The sequence below is a fragment of the Nelumbo lutea genome, chromosome 8, assembly GCF_056320005.1.
Source record: "Nelumbo lutea isolate HS-2025 chromosome 8, American lotus-T2T, whole genome shotgun sequence".
NCBI lineage: Eukaryota > Viridiplantae > Streptophyta > Magnoliopsida > Proteales > Nelumbonaceae > Nelumbo > Nelumbo lutea.
This window is the reverse complement of record NC_142691.1, coordinates 36,971,334-36,997,365: the sequence shown is the minus strand read 5'-3', so window position 1 is coordinate 36,997,365 and position 26,032 is coordinate 36,971,334. Positions and strand designations below refer to the sequence as shown.

Here is a 26,032-nt window from a genome sequence, read left to right as displayed (position 1 = left end):
CCCCGATGAATTATTAAGGAAAAAAAAAATGGCACAATGAATTAACCCATTTTTCATGCAGAACAGCAGAAGAGACAATTAGAAGGTGGGCCAAGGACAAGGACGTCAGTTTCTATCTGATTTCCCGTTAGCTGCAAATCAAGTGCAGCCGTGCAGGCATCATCAGCACCTTTTCCTCGCTGCTTCTCAGTTCCTTCCCTTCCAACCGAATCTTGTTCCTGGCTTTGTTCTCATCATTTACACTCTCCCGGGCTGCCATCTGTCCTAACCGCCTTCCCTGTACCTTCCTTAGTTCCTCTCTCCGGCCACCCATCTCCGGCGACCCCCTCTGGCCAGCTATAAATGGAGAATGAATTTATTGCCGGTATACGTCTCGCCTCGAGTCACTTCGTTCGATCTACCAGAATCACCCGCAATAAGATTTCTGCTCGTGTTAATGCTCCCAAAGTACAACCAGCGTTGATGGAGTCCCGCTCCCGGACTCTTCACATCTTATGGTATGACACTCTCAGCAAGAGCTGTCAGTTGCGTATTCTGAAACTTTGATCGACAACTTCTTTACCGGAATTCAATCCAAGAGTACTCTGTTAGATCGTTCTCTGCTAAAATATGTAATCCCTTCTATGACTGAAAACAACACGAACGCATCTCAGTTCTCAGAGATCAACGTCTTCTTCCCGAGATTGGATCACTTCAACATTCGCATCTGATAACGAGTAAAGAATCATGATTCTGTTCTTTAAGCCGGAAAAGACGCACCAGAGAAGAGGGAAATGGGTATGCGGAAACGTTTTCGGTTCTCGGGTTATACCCGATTAAAGATCCAGAGATCTGGAAGTGTGGACTGTGTGGTTTGGATAATGGCAGTGTGCTGTGTCTCTTCGTTTTATTCGCTGACGTGTCCAAATACTCTTTGGCAGTATTTGTTCTCACAAGTTCACGACACAAGTATCCGAGACATGAGTCCTCTGCATGACTAATCATGTAGTGGGCCCCACCTCTTGATCAGCCTTCGACCTCTACGCGATCCTTATCGTTGAACTGGTGGGCTATGTTCCTTATGGGCTACGTGTATGGTCAGAGATTACAAGCAACAGTATACAGCCCAATCAACTTCACGAGGTATGGTAGCCATTTTTTTGTATAAAGAGGGCATTTTCGTCAGATGATGGCCTCGTCCGCTCGTCGCCTGTTCAACATAGAAAGCACCTCAAACCCCCTCAAAAGTGCTTTGAGTAGAAAAAGAGAAAAAAGCGAAAAATAATCACTGTATCTTTCACATCACACCACGGTAGCGCTCTCTCTCCTCTCTCTAGTCTCTATTTATACGGAAAGAGGTTCGGTAATTGAGGGATATAAATTGTGAGGTTTGAAAGATTTATTTGCCATTTGTAGGTTGGAAGGCAGAGAACAGAAGAGTGAAGCGAGAGGGTTCGAGTTCGAGGGGTTTTCGCCTTGTTATGGGCTTTGAGCGATGTCGAGCGAGAGGGTTTCAGTTGAGCTCTGTAAGGGCATTAATGGCCTCGACAAGGTCGTTCTGAGAGAGGTTCGCGGCAGCTCTGCCGAGGTCAGGGATTTCGTTCCATTTCTTTTAGTCTCTCTCGTTTGTTTCTTGAATTGGGCGGAGAATCTTGATTGAATGAACTTGTTTTCCAATGCACTTTTTGATGCCTTGGATGGATTGTGGTGGATCTTTGGTTCTTGATGTATTTAGTCTTGTTCATTTCGCGGATCCATTGCTTCATGTGATATTCTGTTGGTTTCTTGTGTTTTCTTTCTCGGTTCTTGAAGTATCTGGTTGGGATGATGTTCTATTAATTTGTTGCTGATGATTGATTGTATTTGTTGTATGGTGAATTCGGTACTAGATTTTGAATCTTGCTTATGTATAGTGTTGTTTTTGTTGATTATAATCAATGTTCGAGCCCTTTGTTGTCAGTTGCGGTGTTGCATGCAGGCAATTGTGTTGGATCTCTTGAAGGAAATGGTTTAGGAGAGTACGTGGTTTGACATAATGTGATCAGACCTGAAAATATGGAATAGATATAGGAAAAAGTGTATTAAATTCCCAGAACAAGTCGGAGTAGAAGTTCAGAGAGAAGAGAAGAAGAATAAGGAGAAGAACGAAAGCTGGAACCCTGTGGAGATCGAACTAATAAATAATAGAGAGAACATTACAGAAAAGACTAAAATACCCCTACAATAAACACTACAATTTAACACATAAGATAGATCTGTTTTGTTAGCTTTCGGGGAAGGATGATTTTTGGTTCCAGTAGGTACATTTGTGTCCATAGACACCGACTGTTGTTGCAATTTTGATGGACGCCCTCTTGAATGTTTTTACCATTCCTGTTGACACCACTTGTTATCCAAGAAATTGCATGGACACCGACTGTTGTTATCCAAATGACATACATTTGGCTTTGTCCTTTATCAGCACCATCAATTATAGAACTTCCTTCATTTCTTTCTTCTTTTTAGTTTGTGAAACTGCGTTTTTACTGAGGAGCTTATTCCTTGTTTATTTGTTATCATCATCTGCAAAGTTTCTAACTCCTCCGGCCTCTGATGTTGGTTGTTGTTATAAGGGGGTTTTCAAGTTTTGGGAGTTCTCTGTGTTTTTCTCCCGTATGTGTTACAGTTGTTTTCTTGTTTTGAATTTGAAGACTGGGTTCATTGATATTGAGTTGGGATAAATTCATGGATGATTTGCAGAGAACTTTTTGATGACAACATCATGCCCACTTGATCCGCAATAAGATTGCCTTGTTTTTTGATTGTTGCTATTTACAATCTAAAAGTTAATGGCACCAACTAATAGAGCTAATGAGAAGTTTTATTAGTTTGAAAATTATGTTATGATGTCTAAATTATCCTTGCCTTATTGGGCATTTCTGTAACATTTTGTAACTAAATTTTGGTTAAAATAGCAGCAGATGGAATGCTGGTAAACAGTGTAACATAAGCTTTGGACAACAATATGCAATTCGTTTTCCTATAAAAAAAAACAATATGCAATTCTTCAGGATGTTGTGGCTCATATAGGACAACTTTTACTAATGAAGCTTTCTAACCAATGGATGGTGAGAGTGCATTAACATGTGACTTCATCAGTCTGGAGGTTTTGCAGAATGAAACGGTAAGTGATCATGCTGTTCATCGTTTGGAGTACAATTGGTTTTGGGATCATGTGCCATAAAACTCTTGGTAGGTGGAGTCAGATAGGTTTTAGTTGAGCCATTATTAAACTCAATTGTGGAGTCAGATAGGTTTTAGTTTGGCATCTGAGTAGGGCTTCATGTCTTACGTGAAGAGCAAGCAGGAGTGCTCTGATCTTATTGGTAGAAAAGAACGAATAAGTTTGTCTGTTGACATTGCAATACTTCCTGTTCTTTTTTGCTTTAGTATTATTTTTCCTTCTACTATAAGAGATAATTATTGTTAGCCAGTACTTTTAAGTCATGTATTTATCAGTGTTTTGGGTTCTCTTGAGCGGATGAAGTTCTATATCAGACATGTGTTGTATTCTAACACTCCATGGATTATTGTTTGACACTTCAACATGACAATTTTTTTTTATTTACTTGCTTATTTGACATAAATAAATAACCAGTGTCTCAGTCTACACAGTCAATGTCATTTTTTCTAGAAACCATTTTTAAGTAAAAATGATAAAGTTCTAACATTTTTATAGCTATATAATGTTAGAAAACCAAAAAATAGACTAAATTAATATACTTTTCAATTATTTATCCATGGGTCCTTGTATTTTCTTCTTGCCAAGTTTGACTGGGACATGATGTTAGATTATGATTTCCATGTCCTTGTCCATGCGACACTGGTATTAATTGGCAATCTGGGATATCTATTCTGAAAATGAAGAAACCCTGGGACACCTAATCTCATAAATAATGTGGAAATATTTCTCTGTTTCTTCAAAGTGCATTTTTGTGATTTTTGTTGCATTGTTCTGTTCACTCAACAGGATATTACTTGCCTCCTTGCTTTTGAAGATGAACTTGAAAAAACCAGTGTTAAGCTTCCTGAAGACTAGCCCATGTTTGAAGGGTGGTGTTGTCTTTCCTTTTTGTCTGTTTGAGCCATTGAAAGCATTGAAAGCCTTGTTGTATGAAGGGATCAGTTTTCCTTTTAAGTGTTTTGTGTCTCTGTGAGCTTTGCTGTATGGGGGGGGGGTTCTTAGTTCTTCTTTGTTAGTCTTGTGTCTTTGTAAGCTTTGTTGGGGTTGGTAGAGGGTTCGGGTGTTATCTTAACACCCCTGTAGTGTTGTAATCTGCTTTTATTTTTCAATAGTTTTCTTCTTTTATTTTAAAAAAAAGTGATTTTTGTTGCATTGCCTCCATTTATTACATGTTATTTTTTCTATACATTTTTAATAGAAGTTTAACAACTGTTTATTCTGCATTTAGACTTATTTTCTTATTTCGGGAATTAAATGATCATAGTATCATACCCTTGTGTTTTTTATCTGCATTGCATCTCTTTGTCTTGAAAGTTGATAACAATTATACCCTTCTGTTTCTACTTGTCTTTGTAAGTATTTGATGTATTTCCTTTTTATTTGATTTTAAAGGCTATGTTGTTTGGATTATGAGGTTTGGCTACATAATTGAGTAATATTTGAGTTCTTAGGTTGTTTTGGGTAGGCTTACACTGCCTTGTTCGCAAGATCTTATACTGCTTTTTCCATTCTTTTCTTACCATAAAAAGAGCAATCATACTCTTCTGCTTGTTGCAGGTATACTTGTATGGAGGTCAAGTGACATCTTGGAAGAACGATCACGGGGAAGAGTTGCTTTTTGTCAGTAATAAGGTATTAATAGGTTTTTTTTTTTTTTTGGTATGTATTGCTTCTTTATGGCTTATCATATTAATATCAAGCTTATATAATGTCAAGAACATGAATTACCTTGGTATGTAATGTGATTGAAGTAATTTGTCCTTTAAACCTAACATATTGACATTTGCATAATGTTTATATTGTCTTACTTAAGTTTTCCTGGAGTGCTTTTTAGCCTTGGTAAGAAATTTCTTTTTTCCTCCCTTTCTGTGTGAAACATAAGAGACAAGTGATTCTCTACAATCCTTGTAAATTCAAAATGCCTATAATGGTGTTTGTACTTGTTGAAGGAGTAGTATTATTTCTTATTTACGTAGAATCTTGATAAATAATGTATTCGTTTTTATTGCAAAAAGTAATCTCCTCACTACCTCAGAAAAGGGCAGCAGGCCAAACAAGTACTGCTACAATCCCAACACAAAGCAGTACAGAAATGAAAACTCATTAGCTTCACATCATTTCACCTACACATCATTCACCCTATGAATACTCGTTAGCTTTAAACCTTGAATCTATTGAGGAGTTTCCTTGTTCTATAGGGCCAAAAAAATCTGAGTAAACAGGTGCCGTTATGATCTTTAATTAGTGTTATTTTTTATTACTTCGTCTTATCCAAAAAATGTTTTTTCTTTCATTAGTTAAACAATAACTTTATTAATATTGAGAACAAATCATAATAAATATTTACAGGCTGACAAGCAGTCCCTTAATTGGATTGATACTGCCACCTAATCCCAAATAAACTTGAAATCAAAATCCAATTCTTCCCAAATTAGCTGCCCTCTATTTTTTTTTTTTGAAATCTAAAGTAAAAATTCATTAAAAGGAAAAAAGAAAGTACATAAGAAAGGTGGTAAAACTACACCCAAGATAAGAAAGAAAACCCCCGAAATAACAACTCAACTACAGCCTTAATACAACATCCTGATACCAAAAAAAAAAAAAAAATCATCTCAACTCACAATCTCCTAACCCCCCCACCCCCCCTACAAAAGAGATAAAAAAATTGCCCTCATTTTCAGCCCAGCTTTAAAGTTTACTCCTCCATGTTCTCCACCTTGTCATCACAGCAACTTTCTACGTTGACTGAAGCATTTTCCTTCTACTATTCTCCCAATTGAAGAAAGTTCCAGAGAACCCCTTGCCACCTTAAAGGGGAAAGGCCCGACAACTTACTAAGTTGAACATCCTTATCAACTATTAAATCCAAATCTATTTTTTTCTTCTTTGAAATCGTACCAACTGAGTCTGCACCAAAAGTTTGTGAATTCTCCTTTCAACTTCTAGTCCACCAAAAGGAACAGTAGGATTTTGATCACAAAGCCTCCACCCCTGGAGCAGCCACCTCAGCCACATGAAATTATCTCCCTACAGACATCCGCCCCACTAAATTCATTTCCAGTGTTACTCTGAGTAGAAAGATCCGCGATTGAGCATGAAACTAAACTAGAGAAACGTGGTTCTTGTACCTTGTCAAGACTAAATGACCCCTATGTCTCCTCTATTAAGTCAATTTGACCAACAACTGGGTGTGCCACCACTAATCCCTCAATTGACTCCCTCACTGGAACATCTGTAGATCTACTGTCTGAAATATTGAAAATATTGGGAAGGTCCTGGGAGCCCCGCTACTTGATCTGTAACCACAAACGAGTTGACCAATTCCTGCGGCTCTTAACTTCTCATTGGAACTTGAGTCGACCTTTCCTCCTTGATTGACCACATCACCCTTGTTCTTCATTCCCCTTTCTAACCACTATAATCTTTCTTCCATTGTTGAACCTTGTAATAACCCAAACCTAATCAACCTTCGAGCTAATCTCCTTGGCCTCTCTACTTTGATCAGTTGCAGCTCCCACCCTTTTCACTTTATGCCTTCAATACTTTTCCCTTTCCCTTTAAAATTTCAACTCTCTTCCTCCAGTTACCCCTTCCTATCTCTTTTAAACCTTTTTAACTGAAGTGGTCCCCACTCAAACCTCTCTCCTCCTCATTACCTAAAAAATTCTGTTCCACTTTTCTCTCAAAACTCCATTATTTGACTTTTTGGCTTCTCTACTCTCCAGGTCACCTGACCCCATGTGTCTTTCTCTTGACTCTTCTACACCAATTCCCTTCCAGATTTACCTCTTTTCCCTTCAAAAGTATTGCCTCCTCATCTTCTTTTTGCAGACAACATTTCATCTTCCCAACCTCCTCTGCTACAGCTTTCGTAGACTTTCCCACTGCTCTCAGGCTGCAGATTGTACGCCTTGCCTTGATTACTCGCATCATTCAATCTGACATTCAAAATCATCCCATCCTCCCCTTCCAAAATTACTCTGAGGACATACCATTCCCCTGCAAACTGAAGCCTCAGACAACCTGGAATATGTTGCTGGTTTGTGTACCCAAGAGTATCTGCTATAGAGTTTGCTGATCTGTGTACCCAAGTGTATTCAATTTCTATTCCTTCCATGAGAGCCCTTGTCTCCTTAAATATGATGCTGTGTTAGGAGCCTATGCTGTTTTCTTTGGGTCATTCCACTATTATTTTTGACTCACCTTCCACTGAAAAAGATGTTACGAGCCTTTTCCTTATTGCAGTCTCTGTACTATTGGCTTCAGTTATGCCCTTATTAAATTTTCCATGTACAAAGGTTCTCTGAAGATGGATGGCTAGGATATTTCTGTCGTGTTCTCGAAAGACTCTTCTGACTCCAGAAGGTACTGTATTACCCAAACTATATCTATCAAAGTTTAATTTGATGATGTTATTTGGTGCTGGGTGTACTTCAATGCCCAAGATCTTTTTGTTTAGCTGAACAAATCATCCATTGCCTGTTTCTATGTATGTCTTCTGTTGAGAAAGGGTTCAAAGAACTCCAATTGAGCAAGGTGATTCTGTAAGTGCAGAATTCTTTGTTGCAGTATTTGGAGAAAAGATGGCTAAAGATATGGGAATTGGAAGGTTGGTTCTTGAAGGTGATTTGAAGTTGGTTGTGGGGTGATTAAAAAAAGGTGAAGGTGTGATTTGGAAGCAAAGAAATGAATTCAGGTGCTTCAAATGGCTATCAAAAGATATGACAATTCCAATCAAGTGGATTAGGAGATCTGCTAATAGTTTTGCAGATGGCTTAGCTAAAGAAAGGGGTTCAAAAGACAACATAAGTACTGGGCTCAGTTGTAATATAGTTTGTAATACAGTTGAGTGGGTCTGTCTTGTATTGGGTTTGACAGTTTTTCTGACAACTTTTTGTTGTCAGAAGTTTTGATCCAATGCACAACCCTTACTGATGTAGTTTCAATGATTTCTTATTGTTATTGCTTCCCTGGTTCATTTCCACATTAATTTTCCTCTCTTTCTATGTGAAGGGATGGTAGAAGTGTTGAATAAGCCCACCACATTAGAGGGAGGTGTCAAGCTGCCAGATGCAATGAGAGAAGAACCATGCCCAATCACAATGAGCAGGAATGGGAGATTAGAAGGTGATGAATAGATTCTCCATTAACTTTACAAAGATACACCGATGATGGGATAAACACCAAGGTCTTTTGCAGAGTCTCAACAATGTTGATTTTAGAAATAAACATCCAAACAGAAAGCCCTAATTTTGAGTTGAATTGGGCTACTTCAAATATCTTTTACTTGCAAGGTCTTAGATCGAGGTGAAGGGGCAAGGGACTTAGTGAATGAGGCACAGGATGAACCTTGAAGCTGAGGTTGTCCAAATTCTACAATCCAGTGTAGAAGTATTGAGGAAAACCTTGTCAAAAGTACTAAATAATTGGAGAGCATCAGGACTTAAAAATCTTTGAAGTTGTAGAGATGATGGGCCGAATGGGCCATATTTTTCTTGTTTTTATATAATTCTGTTTATGTTTTATGTTCGTGATTAGTGGGCCTTAGTAACGGGCCTGTTTTCTTTCTTTTGTTATTGCTTTTAGTGTTGGCCATCATACTAAGGGTATTCGTGTAATTGTACTCACTTTAGAATCTAAGAATAAAAGATAATTGTGGGGGGACTGGATAGAGGTTCGATTGACCCTTCCTTCCTTTCCTCCTTTCTCTTCCATCTTCTTCTGCATTTTCCCTCTTTCATCTTCTTCAATCTTCCTTTTCTTTTCTATTTTATTTCAAATTTTTATGGGTGGGATTTACAACTTGGTATCGGAGCAAGGTTCCTACATTCTTCCTTTTTTTTTCCCTTTTTTAATCCCATAGATAGGTTGTATGGAGAGTTGATTGGTTAACAATCATTCAGCCCAATTAGAGGAGGCTTTTGGAGAAGATTGCAGTGCTTGTTTGAGGCCTGAGGTAGGTTCTTGGAGAGTTTCCCAAAACCCTAGCTAATTGGAGAGCTTTTGGATCAAGGGGTATAGGAGTTTGGAATGGTGCTTAGGGCTAGAATGGAAGATTTTTGACTACTTTTGAAATCAATCCAATTTGCAAAGATTTTTGGGTTGTTGGGTTTGATGACATCATATTTTTGGCTGTTTTGGAGGGTAGTTTTGGCCCTAGGGGAGTGGGTCTTGACTAGTAACATCCTATTTTTATTTTTGTTTGTTTTCGTTCGGCAAATGGAGCAAATTGGAGGTGAGATGAAAACAAAACAACCATAAACTTCGGGTTTGGCCTAGGAGGGTCTGTAGAGACTTTGTTGGGTGTAGTAACCCAAGTGAAGTTAGATGGGACTAATTATTTGGCATTCTCTGTTAATTAAGATTCATGTCTACAGTAGAGGGAAATGGGGGTACATCACTAGGAGTAAGAAGCATCCTAAGGAGGATGATCTTGCCTATGAAAGGTGGATGTAGGAAAAATATATAGTTGTAGGTTGGTTAGTAAATTCCATGTAGCCTTATATCAACCATAATTATCCATGGATGGATATTGTAAAGCTAGTGTGAGATAGTGTTACAAAGATTTTATTCCTAGAAGTTGAATGTTGTTAGGGCTTATAAGCTAAAGAATGATAGAGGGAGAAGCCTTTACTTGTTTACTTCTCTATGTTGAAATCTCTTTGGTAGGATATTAACCTGTTGGGGGCTGTTTATGTGGGTGTACTAAGGATGTTGAGACTTGTAGGAAGTTAGTGAAGAGGAATCGAGTTTTTGAGTTTCTTATTGGATTCAACTCCTGAGTATGATATTGTTAGATAGGACATTCTAGCAAAGGATGAAGTGACTTTATCCCAAGTTTATGCCATGGTTAGTAGTGAGGAGAGTAGCATATAGGTGCAAGTTGAAGAAGTCCTAGTTGATCACTTTGCCAATGTTGGAAAGAAGCCAAGGCTACCATTGAGAAGAAAGGTTTAGTGTGTGAGTATTACAAAAAACCTAAGCACATAAAAGCTACCTGTTAGAAGCTACATCCAGAGCATATTCCTCCTAAATTTAAGAACAATAATAACGGTAAGAAGAATGAGAGCGAGGAAGGTGGCAACGCAATGTAGCCACCTCTTCTTAGGTTGAAAAAGGTTCCAGTGATGAAAAATTAGTGGGCAAACAACCTGTAGTCACTAGAGCAGAGTATGAGAAGTATGGTCAACTCATCAGCCACTTAGAATCTACCACTGCAACTACTACCTCCTCAGGAAATGGTTCTTCTTCTATGTATGCTCATTCAAGTATTTGTGACACTACGAATCATTTGTAGGATTCCTTGGATAATTGACTCTAGTGCCTTTGACCATATTACTATTGTGTCTCATTTATTTTCTACTTGCTAGCTTTTATCTAGCTGACACAAGATCTCCCTTGCTGATGGCTCTCCTACTCTTATATTTGGCAAGGGAAACATCGAAGCTTCAAATACCCTCAGCTTATCTCCAGTTCTTCATGTTTCTAAGCTTAATACCAACTTGCTTTCAGTTAGTAATTTGACAAAATACTCTAGTGTAACCTTTTTCCCTTCTTATTGTGGTTTTTAGGACGGGAAATCTCGGAAGGTGATTTGGGAGTAACCATGAGGCAAGTGGGATATACTTATTGGATATGCCTAAACAAAGACAAATATCACATCAAAGAGCAACCTTTGGCTCTAACGTGTCAGAGTCAGTCAATCGTATTTTGTTATGTCTGATTAAATCATCTTTTTCTTCCTTGAGTCTCTTGTTTCCAGCTTTGTTTAAAGAAACTAAGTTGTTAAGTCTAATTTGTGAGTCATGTGAGTTGTCAAAGCATTTGAGAAATTCTTATCCTACAAGTAATAAACGATTTATAATTCCTTTTCATATTGTTCAATCTGATGTGTAGGGGCCATACCATTTACCTTGCATGTTTGGTTATAAATACTTTTTTCTGTTTATTGATAGATTTTCTCGTTATACCTGGTTTTATCTAATGTGATCTCATGTTGGATTGCCTATTCTTACCTACTTTGAAACCCACATCAAAATATTCTGACTAGAGAACTCTAAGAAATATAAGGACCTTACTAAATATTTTGAGAGATTTGGGATTGTGCATTAGAGCTCTTGTGCTTGTTCTAGAGCAACAGGGAGTGGCAAAGAGAAAGAATTGACCTGTTGAAGTAGCCAGGAGTATCCTTTTTGCCTTCTATGTTTCAGTGAGATTTTGGGGTGATGTAGTTATGATAATTGCCTATTTTATTAACCGCATGCCTCTTTGAGTCTTGGAGTTCAAATCTCACTTAGTTCTGTTTTCTGAGAGATGATTTTCTTGTATTCATTTGTGTGTCTTTGGTTGCACTTGTTATGTCCATATTCTTAGCTCTTAGAGACATAAATTTGAACCCAAGACTCGGAAGGGCTATTGCTATTTTGATCCCACTAGTGGCACCCGTTTTGCTTCCATGGATGTCACCTTTGTTGAGTCACTTCCTTTTTATGGTCATTCTCTTGAGGGGGAAGGATTCTATTGAGTTGTTTGTTTCTTTGGCAAAGTCCTTGTCTCATTGTTCTCAAATTCCTATTGCTCCTCCATCTGCTAGTTCTTCAGTTTTCACTATTGTTTAGATGTGGTACCAAAGATAGGCTACAACATGAACTTGTTGTTCCTCCATCTATAGTTGAGTTTCAAAAACTCCTAGTCCTTGAAGAGAGGACAAGTCCTTTACCACCTGCTCCAACACCTTCCTTCCTACACTTGGACTTATAGTTGTGAGAAAAGGTAAGAGAAAATGTACAACACATTGTATCTCCAAACACCTTTCTTACAACTTCTTATTACATTCATATTATTCTTTCCTAGCCTCAATTTCTTCTCACTCTATACCCAAGTCGGTTACAAAGGCCTTGTTTAAGCTAGAATGAAGGGAGGCTATGAGAATTGAAATAGAAGCACTTCGCAAGAATAGTACTTGAGACATTGCCGATTTGCCCTGTCGAAAGGAACTAGTGGGATGTAAGTGGTGTTCACCATTAAGTATCATGTTGATGGTACCAAGGTTCAAAATATCAATACAAGCCGATACGGCCCTATCGGTGTATCGACTTGTATCTTTGCTCGCCTTTTATTTATTTTTTGATAATTGAAATAATTTTATTAATCAGCAATAAACAATAGTACAAAGTCCCCAAGGAAAGGCACGAGTTGCAACCTCTTCGGGCTAGTTAAGTACAACTTTCCAAATTAATAACAACTTATAAAGAAGCACAAAAAAGATCTTCCCTAGAAACGCCTTGTTTGGCTAAAGCATCAGACAGAGAATTAGCAGACCTACTAACCCATTTTACCTCAACTCTCGTATTGCTGGTTAACCACTTTACTTTTTTGATGAGATCTTTGTAGCCCCAAATGGTGGTATCCAAGTTTAGGAGCCACCTTGTTACCACTTGAGAGTCCCCTTCAACTAGGAGATTCTCCACCCCAAGCTGGTTGGCGATCTGAATTTCTTGTACTACAGCAAGGATTTTTTCCCTTGTGGAATCCCCCACTCCCACCGGTCCTGAGAATAGGGAAATTGTGTTGTTGTCCTTATTTCTTAGCATACCCCCTATACCTGAAGGCCCGAGGTTGCCTTGGCTACTTCCATCCAAGTTCAGCTTGATGACACCTTCCAATGGCAGAACCCATTCTGATAGAATTCTATCATTCTTTGTTGAAGTGTTAGCTATTACTAGCCAATTCCTCCACAAATTTGCCTTGGCTGCTCTTGTTAGGATACAATCCTTCATTTCATCTAACCCTCTTTCCTTCTCTAAGAAAATTCTTGCATTCCTTTCCTCCCAAAGAGTCCACAGGGTGGTTGTCCTAACACATTTCCACATGACCTTACTTCTTCTAGTGTGCCAAACAAAGATAGATGGGTTGAATAACAAGCTTAAATCAGAAGGCATAGACCGCCTATAACTGTAGCAAAGGAACAGGAGATCCACAAATGGAAACAACCCTCATTCTCGGCCTTACACAAGGAACACCAATTTGGGAAAAGACAAAGAGAGGGTCTCTTTTTCTGTAAGTTTTCCAAAGTATTGATTTTCCCATAGAAGACTTCCCAGCAGAATACAACAATTTTTTGGGGAAAAAGTCGTGCCCAGACTTCTTTGACAGGGAATCCTCGGGAAATGGGGTTATAACTAAGGGATTTTAGAAAAGAAGAGCAAGTAAAAGTACCTTTAGGAAGAGGAGTCTAAACCCTTTGATCAGAAGAAGTGGGGTCCAAGCAAACAGATTCTAGTAAATGAATTAGCTCAATAACACAACTCGACTTACCATCCCTTAACCCTCTACAAAACCCAAAGTCCCAGTTTAAAGATAAGGGGTTTAACGGGCTCGGGAGAAAAGTTGCAATTGGCTCATGTTTGTGAAGGGAAAGGGAATAGAGCGAGGGGAAACAATCTTTGAGGGGTTGAGTACCCACCCAAATATCCTCCCAGAACATAATAGCATTACCAGAACAAGCATCATACTTGATGAATCTAAGGAAGCGAGGGAGAATACCTTGTATAGCCTTCCAAGGTGTAGTAAGGGTAGCTTGGCGAGATATCCTGGAATCCCAACCATTTCCTACACAACCATGAATGCTTGCCACCACCTAATGCCATAATCTCTCTCTCTCGGGGCCATCTCCATAGCCACTTCCCTAGAAGGGCTACATTCTTCAACACTATGTTCCCTATCCCTAAATTCCCTTCTTCTTTTGGTTTGTTAACTATCTCCCATCTGATCAAGTGATCATTTTTCACCTCTCCCGGTTCCCATAGAAAGTCCCTCATTCTCTTCTCTAGTTTCTTAGCCTCCCTTGGAGGAATCCTGAACACTGAAAGGAAGTAGGTTGGAAGGTTGGCAAGTGTAGTCTTAATTAAAGTCAGCCTACCCCCTATTGAAATGTAATTCTTTTTCCAAGCCGCCAAGCACATATCAAATTTCTCCACAATAGGGGCCCAAAAACTACTTTCTTTAGGGTTGGCTCGTAAGGGTAGCCCTGAGTATGTCAAAGGCCAAGAAGAAATATTGCAACATAAGCATTCTACAATGGATTCAATCTCCCTATTCTCCAACTTTTATCAAAATTTACCTTCAAGTTGGAGACCCTCTCAAAAGTACTTATTAAAATCTTAAGGTTCTCCACTTTGCTCAATTCATTCCCTTCATAGAAAATAACAATATCATCAACAAACTGAAGGTGAGTTACTAGAATGCCTCTGCTCCCTATTCTCCATCCCTTTATTTGACCCTCCTCATCTGCTTTGGAGATCATCCTACTAAAGGCATCGGCAACAAGTGTAAAGAGGAAAGGGGAGAGTGGATCTCCTTGTCTTAAGCCTCTATTGGTTGGAAAAAAGTCCTTATCCAATTTCACCATTTATCCCCAAATCCATGTCTTCTTGACATCTCCAACAGGAAACTCCAATCCACTAAGTCATAGGCTTTCTCCAAGTCTAGTTTGTAAACAAATCCTTTCCTGCCCGATCTCCTTATCTCTTCCACTCTCGTTTGCAATAAGGAGGCTAAGGAGAGAGGGGAGAATTGCTTTGATCCTCCTCAAGAGCACTTTTGCTAGAATCTTATAGATGCTTGTCGCCAGGCTAATTGGCCGAAAATCTTTGGGGTGTCTGGCATCATTCTTTTTGGGAATTAAGGCCATAAAGGTGGCATTGATTCCGGGACTCACAAAGTTTTTATCCTCAAATTCTCTAAATACTCCAATTAAGTCTTCTTTGACTATGTCCAAACAGCCCTGATAAAATGCCATTGTAAATCCGTTAGGACCCGGTGCCTTAGCCCTATCCATAGAAAAAACAGCTTGTTTAATTTCCTCTTCCTTAATAATTTTTTCCAGCCATCCCTTATCTGTGTAGTTCAAAGTTGGCCAATTCTCCTCCCCTACTATTAACCGATTCTCTAAGGGTCTTTGAAAGATGGATTTGAAGTGATCTACAATCCTACTGGAAATCTCCTCTTGAGAGGTTATCTCCACACCATCAACCTCAAGCTTTAGTATCAAAATTTTCCTCCTCCCATTAGCCAAAGCATGAAAGAATTTGGTATTCTCATCCCCTTCCTTGATCCACTTATGTCTGGATTTTTGTCTCCAAGAGATCTCCTCCCTCAACAAAGTCTCCTCTAACTCGTTTTTCAGTTTCCTCCTCATTTCTTTGTCTTGCTCATCCATCATCCCTTGGGATTCTTTTGCATCTAACTCCTCAATCTGAACCAATAATCTAGCTTTTACTTCCTCCACTCTTCCAAATTGATCCTTATTCCATTCTTTTATTTTGCCTCTCAACCTTTTTAATTTTTTTTGTGGAATCTAACTCCATCCCATTTCACTTCTCTCATCTCTTCACTCCACCATTCCTTAACCTTAAGGCAAGAAGTCAGGGTGTATTAGCCACATTTTCAAACCTGAATGGTCTAGGTCCATTACCAAGAGGTTCTTGTCCTACTTCTATAGGGTAGTGATTAGAGGTTATCCTAGGTAGGGCCTTAGCCACGAAACCTCTCCAGTGGCTCTCCCAACCATCATTAAATAGGAATCTATCAAGCTTTCAGCAGGTTGGGTTTTCTTGGAAGTTGGACCAAGTGTAGGTAGCTTGTAGTAAAGGAAGCTTCCATAACTCATAGGAATTTATGAAGTTATTGAACTTCCTCACACTAGTTGTAATGGCTTGCCTAGGATTATTTGATCATTTGTGAATCTTATTGCATTAAAAGCCCCCCAGTTACCAAGGACCTTCCCACAAACCTTGAATTCCATGAAGCTCTTCCCATAACTCATTCCTCTCTCTGTGATTATTTGGACCATACACATTTGTTAGCACCCAAATAAATCCATCTTCCACCATTCTGAATTTAGGGATACAGTGAAGTTTCCTATTAGCTCCTCTACTAGTTCTACAAAGTCCTCCCTCCACAAAGTTACTATTCCCCCCGAGGCTCCCCATGGCGGAGCTGAGCACCATCTTACCCCTCGCCTTTTTTTTTGTAGTTTTTCTTTGAAACTGGTTCAAAGGGGGTTGGTTTAAGGTCCGTTACCCCTTGAACTAGGCCCAGACCTTGAAACACCCCCTGTAAAGGTGTATCGGGAAGCCACTGATACAGTACGTGTTGGTCGGTATGACCCGATTCGTATTAAAATTTTGAACCTTGGATGTATTGGGAGGTATAGGGCTTAGCTAGTTTCCAAGTGTTTATACATGTGCATGGAATTATGTTTTCAAAATGACCTTAGTGAGAGTTCTGTTGTCCTTGGTAGTGAGTTGTGACTTATGAGTTATGATTAGCTGTTATGTCAGTTTGATGTTAAGAATGCCTTCTTAAATGGGGTCGTAATTGAAGAGCTTTATATGTCACTCCCTCTAGGCATGTATGGTAATGAAATGTAGGGCAATGTGTGCAAATTGAAGAAATCCCTTTATGGCTTCAAGCAATCCCTTCGAACTTTGTTTGATAGATTTTGGGTTGCACTTATTGAGTTTGGCTACACTTAGACGCATTCTTTCCATACCCTGTTTGTTAAGAGGAGAGGTACTCTGGTTACCTTATTGTTTATGTTGATGATATCATCGTTACAGTGAGTGATAGGAAGGAAATTCAGGCGCTCAAGAACTTCCTTAATTTAGAATTTAAAAGTAAGGATTTAGGGGAGTTGAGATATTTATTGGGAATTGAAGTCGTCCATAAGCTATCACCTGTATCTTTGTATGACGCAGCCATAGTTTTCAAGGCACCAAAGCAAGGCTAAGTGACAGGGGAGCGCCTTGTCAGCTAGTCGCCTAAGCAATGGATTTTTTTTTAGTAAAAGACATTCTTGGGTAGTTCCCTAGAAACATATTTCTTTAATAATCATCCATAATTTTTATAACTAAAGTATAAACTTCATGTTAAAATATAGTAAAGCAACATATTCCAACATATTCATGAGAAAAAAAGAAAAAAGAAAAAAGAAAAGAAAATTAAAAAATATATAGGGACTGGACCCCTATTTTTATTATATGAAAAGAAGGAAAGAAAAGGTGGAAGAAGAGGGAGAAGAAGAAACTGTGTTGATTAGACAACACTCCAAGTTCTTCCTTATTGGTTTAGGTTTTGAAGTCTTTGAGGTTTCAATGCAACATTTTGTGTTGATTAAACCCTAACAAATAAGAAAATAATAAAAAGAAATTAGTAAATAAACACAGAAAAAAATACTTTAGTTTAGTAATGTCTATTTTATAATTATAACCTCAAAAAATAAGAATATAAAAGTATTTTATAACACATTGTTCAAAACTGTGTGGCAATTACACGAGGCAACCCCCCAAGGGTGCCTTGTGGCCTAGGTGTCGCCTTGACAACTATGGACACATATGGCTACTGTGGAACAAGTTTTTTGTTATTTGAAGGGAATTTTGGGAAAAGGTATTCTCTTCATTAGGCATGGACACATGAAGCTAGAGGTTTATATAGATGCCGATTGGGAAGGTAGTATTGATGATAGAAGATCTACATCTGGTTATTATGCTCTGGTGGTAGGAAATATTGTCTCTTGTTAAAGTAAGTAGTTTGCGGTAGTTAGATCTTTAGTTGGGGTAGAATATAGGGCTATGGCCCATGGAGTTTCAAAGTTGTTATGATAAGCCCTTGATGTTGTATTGTGATAACGAAGTTGCAATTAACATATAGCTCACAATCTGACTCAGCATGATAAGACAACACACTGGAGTAGATAGGCATTTTATAAGAGAAAGAGTGGCATTCGGAGAAGTTTGTCTTGCTTTCATTGTCTCATAGTTATAGTACTATGTAAGCAAGTTGGGCAAGTGGGTTTGATTGAATCTATGCTTAGTTTGAGGGGGGTGTAGAGATGATGACCCAAATGGGCCATAGTTCTTATTCTTATTTAATTTTGTTTATGTTTTTTGTTTGTTATTAGTGGGCCTTAGTTATGGGCCTGTTGGGACCCACAAAAGTCTCACACAAGTCCATAAGGGTTTGACCCCACCTATGGAAGAGGTTAGGTTGAATCCACTGCTCAGGGGCAGTGAACCCCTGACCTGATAAGCTTGGGCTCAGTTTGGGCCCAACATTTAAACATAAATGATCATTGGATTCAACTATCCTATGAAAACCCAAGGATAATAGACTTATGTTAGATAAAACCAGTAAGGTAATCAACCCTATAATGGCCTCTTACACCTAGTAGGTGATTGGCATCGGTGCTAGGAACATCACACCATTTTTTGAGAAAAATGGTGCTGAGCATGTGGAGTTGTGTGCTTATTGTTTTTTTTTGGAATTGGTGCTGCCACAGCCGTTTTTTGAGAAAACAACACTGGTTTTTGTTTGGTACCAGTGCTGGCATCAACGTTTTCAATATCGATCTATATTATCCAACGCCCAAGATGATGCCACATTGATGCCATGTCATTGCATCATTAGCAACAACGCACTGTTTTCCTAGAAACATTGAATTTGGTGTTGCTTCAGACCACACTTTCCCAATTTCTAAGGCGTGATCTGGAGCAACGTTTTTTCTGGAAAAACTATACCAAACAAGAGGGTGTTCTTTGAAGCACCGTTTTCTTTGATGTGGTGCCTATGTGGTGCCATTTTCTTAGAAGACGATATTGATGAATGCTAGAATGTTTCAAGAGAAGGAAAGGAGCAGCCAGGAATTGAAGGACTGTGTGTTTATTAGAGCAATACTTTGGATGAATTGAATTTAAACTCCCTTGGATGTGAATAATCAACCTATTCATAGGTGTTCCACAAACCATGAGTGAGACCTAGTGGTATGTCATGGCTACCCTACCATCTTGATTTAGTAGTTTGAACCTTTTCATCTCTGGTTATCATACAGCCAAATCATTCTACCATACTATGTCCCAAGAGAGAAAAGGGTCATGGAGAATAAGTCAAACCCTACTGGTTCAGTCGTGTCTCATTGAACTAATAGTGACTCGTATAATAAAACTTGGAACTCTTTCCCTTTGCCATTCTGCCTTGGTCAAGGACTTCCCAAGTCTTACCAATTTCAGGTGCATAAGGCATTCTCTCTCTTCATGGGTAGTGATAGATTCCTTGTGCATTCACATACCACCATGCATAAGACACTACAACTGACATGTGCATGTTTAAGTCCCTCGGTTAGGGCATAAGTATTTGCACCATCAAATCATAATGCCTCATACACAAGATATCCATGATGCCTCAGGTTGCAGGATTATTTGTATGACTGGGATGTTAGAAACAAATATTGACTAATGATTCCATGCAAGTATTCTATTAGGAGTCATGTTCAGTGAACCTGCTCTCTAACAGGCACCCAATGTCTTCACACAAGTGATGAGATTCATCACCCCATAAGGCAAGCATAATATGTGCCAATCTATCTGAACTATCAAAGCCCTCTTGACAGTTCTATGACTATGAACTGTTTTAGGATCTTTGTACGAAGAGAAAACATATCTGGAAGATTTTTGGATCTTAAGTTGGCTTGAAAGTAAGAAATCAAGAGACAGTAGATCTAAAGAATAGAAGTCCATGATTGATTCAGTGGGCCTTAAGAAAGTGGTCAACCAGACAGTGGTCATGGCAACATGATCAATCCCATATGTCCAATCTTGGTTTACATCTCTTTGCCATGGCTTCTACCTGGTTAATCACTTTATTCTGCATTTGCATAGAGTAACTGCATATGACAGTGGCTGTATCTTGTATTTTTCCTCGTGCTGGTTTGATGATAATACGATTACATACTTGTACCGATTTATTGTAGCCAAAATAAAGTTATCATTTTAGGTTGTGGGTAGCGAGTACAACATTTTAACTTGTGGTATTTTCCATTTGTTGGATGCATCTCCAAATCCCTTTTAAATGGTTTTTTTTTTTTTTTTTTTTTTTACTCCTAGGCCATTTTTAAGCCTCCAAAGGCGATAAGGGGTGGTATTCCAATATGCTTTCCTCAGGTATGCTTTCCCTGCATTTAGTTCTTTTGTTGCTTTGTTTTGATTTTATTGGCCTTGCTTCTGTGAAATTGCTCTGCAATGCAGTTTGCAAGTCATGGATCTCTTGAACAACATGGATTTGCAAGGAACAGGTTTTGGACTATTGACAACGATCCACCTCCTTTTCCAACAAATAGCTCTAACAAGGCTTTTGTTGATCTGATCCTTAGGCCATCTGAAGAAGATATGAAGATCTGGCCTCACAGGTATACATACTAATATAGAAATCTTGTCAGATTTAGTTTTAGGCTTACATTTGTGATTGTATTTTTCTGCTTACTGCTTTATGAATCCTCTTTTCTTATGGCTGAAGTATAAATGTGTTCTCTGGTCTTTTGCAGTTGTGAGTTTCGTCTAAGGGTAACACTAGGATCTGGAGGGGATTTAATGTTGACATCCCGCATCAGAAATACCAATACTGATGGAAAACCATTTTCATTCACATTTGCTTATCATACCTATTTTTCTGTGTCTGATATCAGGTACAATCACAAACTTTGGCTTGTGTACACATTTTGAGTTGGCACTCGAATGACAATTCCAGAATTTCTCGATTGCAATATTCCTGTCCTTTGTAAATGTTTTATGCTACTTGAATTCCTAAGCAAAACTCATATATCATAGAATTCTCTACAATGTTGTACAAGTATGACTCTTTTGTAGGAGGCTGTGCAATATTACAAGGTTGGCAATTGATGTTGGGATTTTGGTGCAAACAATAAATTCATTGCTCCTGTTTTTTTGGTGGAGGTGGCCCCACTTGAAATGTGTTTTAATGCTGCTTCTTGTGTACTATAATGCCAGATCACTATTTTGGAGCCTAGTTAGGTGTGAAATTCTCCTATCCCCTTGTGCAGATTTTTATCTGCCCTTTAATTGCCAGCTGCTGTTGGTCTGCCTAGTGCCTCTACTGGGCAACGGTGTGACCTTACCCATCAAACCAAGGAAGGTGTTCTTTTTTTTTTTTTTTGATCAGTAACAGCAAGGAAGGTGTTCTTCTAAAGGTGATTTAATTATAATGGGCATTGGATTACCCTTGTTTCTAAGTTAATGCAAACAACAGAAGTGCTTCAGTGCTGGGTGGAAAGGGTATATATTTTTTCTTTGTTTCTGTTTTTGTTTTTTTTTTTTATTGTGTGTGTTGGTGGGGTGCTTGCAGTCATGAGTCTAACATGGAAGGGTTCTAAGAAGCGGCAGTGCTGCTGAAAGTTAACCCTTGGCAGTGGTGGTTCTGGCTATTGCTCTTGAAGAGCAAGGGACTGCAAATCTGAGGGATGGTTATTTGATGGTCTGCAGTTCCCATTTCCAGAATTGATATTTGGTCTGATGGTCTGATAACATGGGCTCTTCTCATAATAACATGGCATCAGAGATGTTATAGATCTTGAATCCTCTCTTTCTGGGCCTTGTTGTATGGATGGTAATACTGTACTGTCAGTAGAAGGGGGAGACAAGAAAAAGTTGTCAGCAGGTGATTTGCCTATTGGATTCTTGGCATGGAGCGAGGTTAATAAAATTTGTTGCTAAGGCTCAGTTTGGAAGGAGTACAAATACAAATTTGTAGAGTGCAAAACCTTATATTTTGTATGTATTTGCACTGTACATATTTGTATTTGTACTCTTTCCCAACTGAGCCTAAATGCTGACTCTGCAGATCCTTGCATTCTTTGAATAATATTTCATATATAGTAATGAATTGTTTTAACTACTGTTCTGTGTAGTTTTGAGCTAAATGCTGACTGTGCAGATCCTTACATTCTTTCAGTAATACTTATGTATAGTAATGAATTGTTTTAACTGCTGTTCTCTGTAGTGTTTTGTCATTCTTTTGTATGTGTAGAGTTGCATCAGATTTGCATATTTCCAAGTATTTGTATAGATTGTGTTAATGCTTACCAACTGTGTATGAGGATAATTTACTAGGAGATATTGCTGTTCTCAGGCTATCTAAATTACCATTATATATAACCTTCCAGTTTGCAGTAGTTAAGTATGCAACTATTATGCAAACTAAGGTCAACTTTGCTTTCCTTTAGTTTATATAGCTTAAAAATGATGTTAACCCATTTTTATTACTGTCAACTTCCCGAGCTCCTATTGTAGTTAGATTAGAGATGCTATAACATTTACTGAACAAGGAGACACTTGATTGTTTTGTTACTGTCAACATTCCAAGCCTTTAACTTAAATTGTATTAGTTCAGTGAAGTGCGGGTAGAAGGATTGGAGACACTTGATTATCTGGACAATCTAAAGGAAAAGCAACGGTTTACTGAACAAGGAGATGCGATAACATTTGAATCTGAAGTAAGTATTTGTTTATGTAGTTGAGTTAAGAACTCTTTTATTTATTTTTCACCATAAAACTTAAAGTTATGATTAATGTCTTGTTGGGAAAAGGTGGACAAAATTTATCTAAGCACACCAACAAAGATTGCAATTCTGGACCATGAAAAGAAGAGAACGTTTGTTCTGCGAAAAGATGGACTTCCAGATGCTGGTGAGTTCTATTATGTTCATCTGCTTCTATGTTCCTTGAATTCAGAGCTTGAGGACCAGGCATCTTAAAAGGCAACCTATGCTAGTTTAGAAGGATGATCTTGCCATGGATTATTGCAATTATTATGCATGAATTTTTTGTGGGGTCTGTGGGGATTACCAGGCAATCTACATTAGAACATCCTGAATGTTAGCCTGGTTGGGTTATTGCAGAAATATGAAGCCCGGACAGGTCTGCCCTGGCTAATTCACAAAACCTGGACCAGGGCTGCCCCCCCTGCAGGTAGATTCATCCATAGATGTATGTTATCAGTGTTCAGAATAGGAGAGCATTTAGTTTATTTGGTTAAAAACTGAACCACATAAACCAAAATTTTAAGAACCGAACTTGTAAACAGAAAACAAACTGAAACTGAATTTTGGTTAAAACTAAACTTCATTAATATTATCTTAGATATTTTATATTAATAATTAAATTTAGTTAATTCGGGCTTTTTTGATTAATTGAATTTCCAATCCTGAAAACCAAAACAGAAGTTTTGTAAAACCAAAACAACAGATCCGAAAAAACCAAAAAACAAAAATAACTGATCCAAAAACACCAAAACTGAAAATTTCTGTTTGGTTTTTCGGTTTTAACCGAACAATGCACATCCCTAGTTCAGATGGCCCAATTACCTGGCATTGTTTATTTGGGCTATTTTGGGTAACAATGTAACAAACATTTGCCAATGACAATTATATTTGTATTGTTCAATGCAAAAATGTAAAGAAAAAATATGATTTTTCTGTCTTTTCTTGCTGCTGGTTTGTTTAGATTATATCCTGTTTATGATTAGATTGCCTTGGTCTGGCTACCTTCCTCAGTAGAGGCAAAAATGTAACAAACATCTCCCCTTCTTCAGTAGAGGCAAATGTTTTGTTCAGAAGTGTTCTATTTATGAACAGAACAGATTCCACCACACTACGTGTGAATGTTATCTTAACCAGATGGGTCAACTTTGATGCTGGTTTCCATTTAAAAACAGAAAATTTGGGACCAAGAGGAGGATTTTTTGACATGGTATATTAGATTACGATCATTTTATCCACTGGTTTAAAACTTCAGTAAATTCACTTGGGACTTGGAATTTGGGTTTAACTATGATGCTGGAAGGATTTTCCGTCGGTTATGATCATTTTATCCAGTTTTTGAACATTTAGGTTACGATCGTTTTATCCACTGGTTTAACCAATCAACCAGCATCATAAAAGTGGTAACTAATCAAATGGGTTTTCATCAAAATTCATGGGGGTTTTGATTGGCCAAATCCTTTCCTATATCACATCTTTCCTTTCCGGCGTCATAGATTTTCCGTCGGTTTTCTTTTGCACAAAAAAGAAAAAAACTATCATGTCAGCAAAACCAATATAATTTTGCTGATGTGGCAGTTTTTGTTTTCAGAAACGAAACCAATCATGTTGTCGAACACCGCCTTTAATTTCCTAGAGTGTTGTCGAACACCAATAATTTTACTGAATTCCCTTCCTCTGCAGTGGTGTGGAATCCCTGGGATAGGAAGGCAAAGGCCATGGCCGACTTTGGGGATGATGAATACAAGCATATGCTATGTGTGGAGGCTGCAGCTGTTGAGAAACCCATCACGCTGAAACCTGGGGAAGAGTGGAGAGGAAGGCAGGAACTTTCTGCTGTTCCTTCAAGTTATTGCAGTGGTCAACTGGATCCTCAGAGGGTACTTCTAGGCAGCTGAAGGATCAAACGACTCTGGTGCATATCTGTACAGGTACTAATCTGAGCCTACAAGGTCAATACCTCCAGTTTTTGAACCTATGAGCATTAATTGAGTTGAAATGTAGCATTAACTCGTATCACAGACACCAGAACTACATTATAAAAACAGCCATCCCTAAAACGCTTACTAAAATTTGTCTGGAATTTTGCAGGAACTTTTGCTTTCTGGGGTCGCTTCCTGATGAATTCTGAGTTTTTATCTTTTTTTTTTTTTAATTTTTTTTTTTGCTGTCGGTGAAATCATTAACCAGAACTTTCTAGCTAATAATGATGCTTTCCATGAGTACTGTTTGGTCACATGTCAAAAGTGAATGTTATGCTTCTTTTGTACATCTTTTAGGATTGAGTACATAAATCTTGGGGACGGGGGAGGATTGTGGAGGCTTTTATCTTGGATCGGTCATCGATGTTTTGGGGCCGGGATTTCTTTACTCAAGACCTTCTAAGGCCTTTGGCCCAAACCTGGTCAATAGTTCAATCAGCTATGATATATGAACAGATTGATGGATGTTTTAACGTCTCCGTCGATACATTGTTTGTGTTCTACTTCAATGTTACCAGTGGTCCTAGACTCCTAGTCAATCATATACAAAGATATGCACACTTGAGAATTCCCGCAAAATTCTGCAAATACATTACTAAAAAACCAGGATTGTAAATGTGTTAGTTTTGTCCTACTACCCAAGCTGAACTGAATTCAATTGGTTCTGATTTCATGATTCTATTTTGATTAATAATTTGGTCCTTGTCCCAAACTGATTATTTTATTAAATGGATATAGCTTTACCTAAATTGTAAATTTGATAGATAATGCATATGCTTATGATAATATTAATTAACATATGTTTTAACATATAAACAATGCAGTATTTTCCCATCATTTTTAAATTATTATTTAAATAAATATAGTTTTCAGAATAATCAGGCCTATCCGGTGAGATTTGACAGGACCCGATTATTAGTTGGGATTATTATGGGTTTGCTTTTGCCCCGATGAATAATCAGTTCTGGTTCTACCTATAAGACCCAAAGACAACCCCAACTAAATGTACTTTTTTATATGGCATGCTAAATCTATGGTTGTGAAAATGCATATGTTAAATATGGCAGATGACCTTGTTGATTTTATTTTATTGATCGAATACACCCAATCGTTGAATTGATCACTCCCTCTTGAAGAAGGAAATATGGGATCCCAGAATCAATCGTAGGTTTTTGAATCATTGAACCTTGTGCTATCTGCTCTATTCCCCCTTTGCAAGCGCTATCATTGCCTTGTAACTTTAATGAAAGTCTTGAGTCCCATTGGCTCCTAATCTTCATATTAGGTGTTTGATTTATCTCTCAATATTAAAGATTGTTTTTTGGTCTCCAAGTTTAAAAGCCCATTTTGACATGTTCATGTCAAACATGCATGGTTCAGGTGTAAGAACTTGTTGGATGTTTCTCGAATTTATCTGTCATTCTGCAAAATGTAATTTTCTCATCGACAAAAATCATTTTT

The 26,032-nt window shown here is 38.2% G+C and overlaps 1 protein-coding gene across 2 annotated transcripts; it reads left to right on the top strand.

Annotated features, from left to right (window-relative positions):
• Nucleotides 1–203: 203 nt before the first annotated feature.
• On the top strand, nucleotides 204–25,050 carry LOC148843835 (Galactose mutarotase-like superfamily protein). 2 transcript variants are annotated; one of them, XM_088956910.1, is made up of 10 exons: nucleotides 204–1,291; nucleotides 1,396–1,567; nucleotides 4,760–4,834; nucleotides 20,143–20,199; nucleotides 20,284–20,444; nucleotides 20,580–20,720; nucleotides 22,442–22,544; nucleotides 22,638–22,737; nucleotides 24,273–24,520; nucleotides 24,681–25,050. In XM_088956910.1, exons 2-9 carry the CDS (start codon nucleotides 1,475–1,477, stop codon nucleotides 24,485–24,487), a joined length of 945 nt encoding a protein of 314 aa, XP_088813036.1. In that variant the 5' UTR covers nucleotides 204–1,291; nucleotides 1,396–1,474; the 3' UTR covers nucleotides 24,488–24,520; nucleotides 24,681–25,050. The 2 variants fall into 2 exon arrangements, with proteins under 2 accessions (XP_088813036.1, XP_088813035.1); XM_088956909.1 differs by lacking the exon at nucleotides 204–1,291 and having other exon boundaries at nucleotides 1,355–1,567.
• Nucleotides 25,051–26,032: the final 982 nt, after the last annotated feature.

Coding starts and splice junctions, on each gene's coding strand:
- LOC148843835 (XM_088956910.1), top strand. CDS start 1,475: ATGTCGAGCGAGAGGGTTTCAGTTGAGCTCTGTAAGGGCATTAATGGC. Junction 1,568..4,759: donor TTCGCGGCAGCTCTGCCGAG/GTCAGGGATTTC, acceptor TGCTTGTTGCAG/GTATACTTGTATGGAGGTCA. Junction 20,445..20,579: donor ATGAAGATCTGGCCTCACAG/GTATACATACTA, acceptor GGTCTTTTGCAG/TTGTGAGTTTCGTCTAAGGG.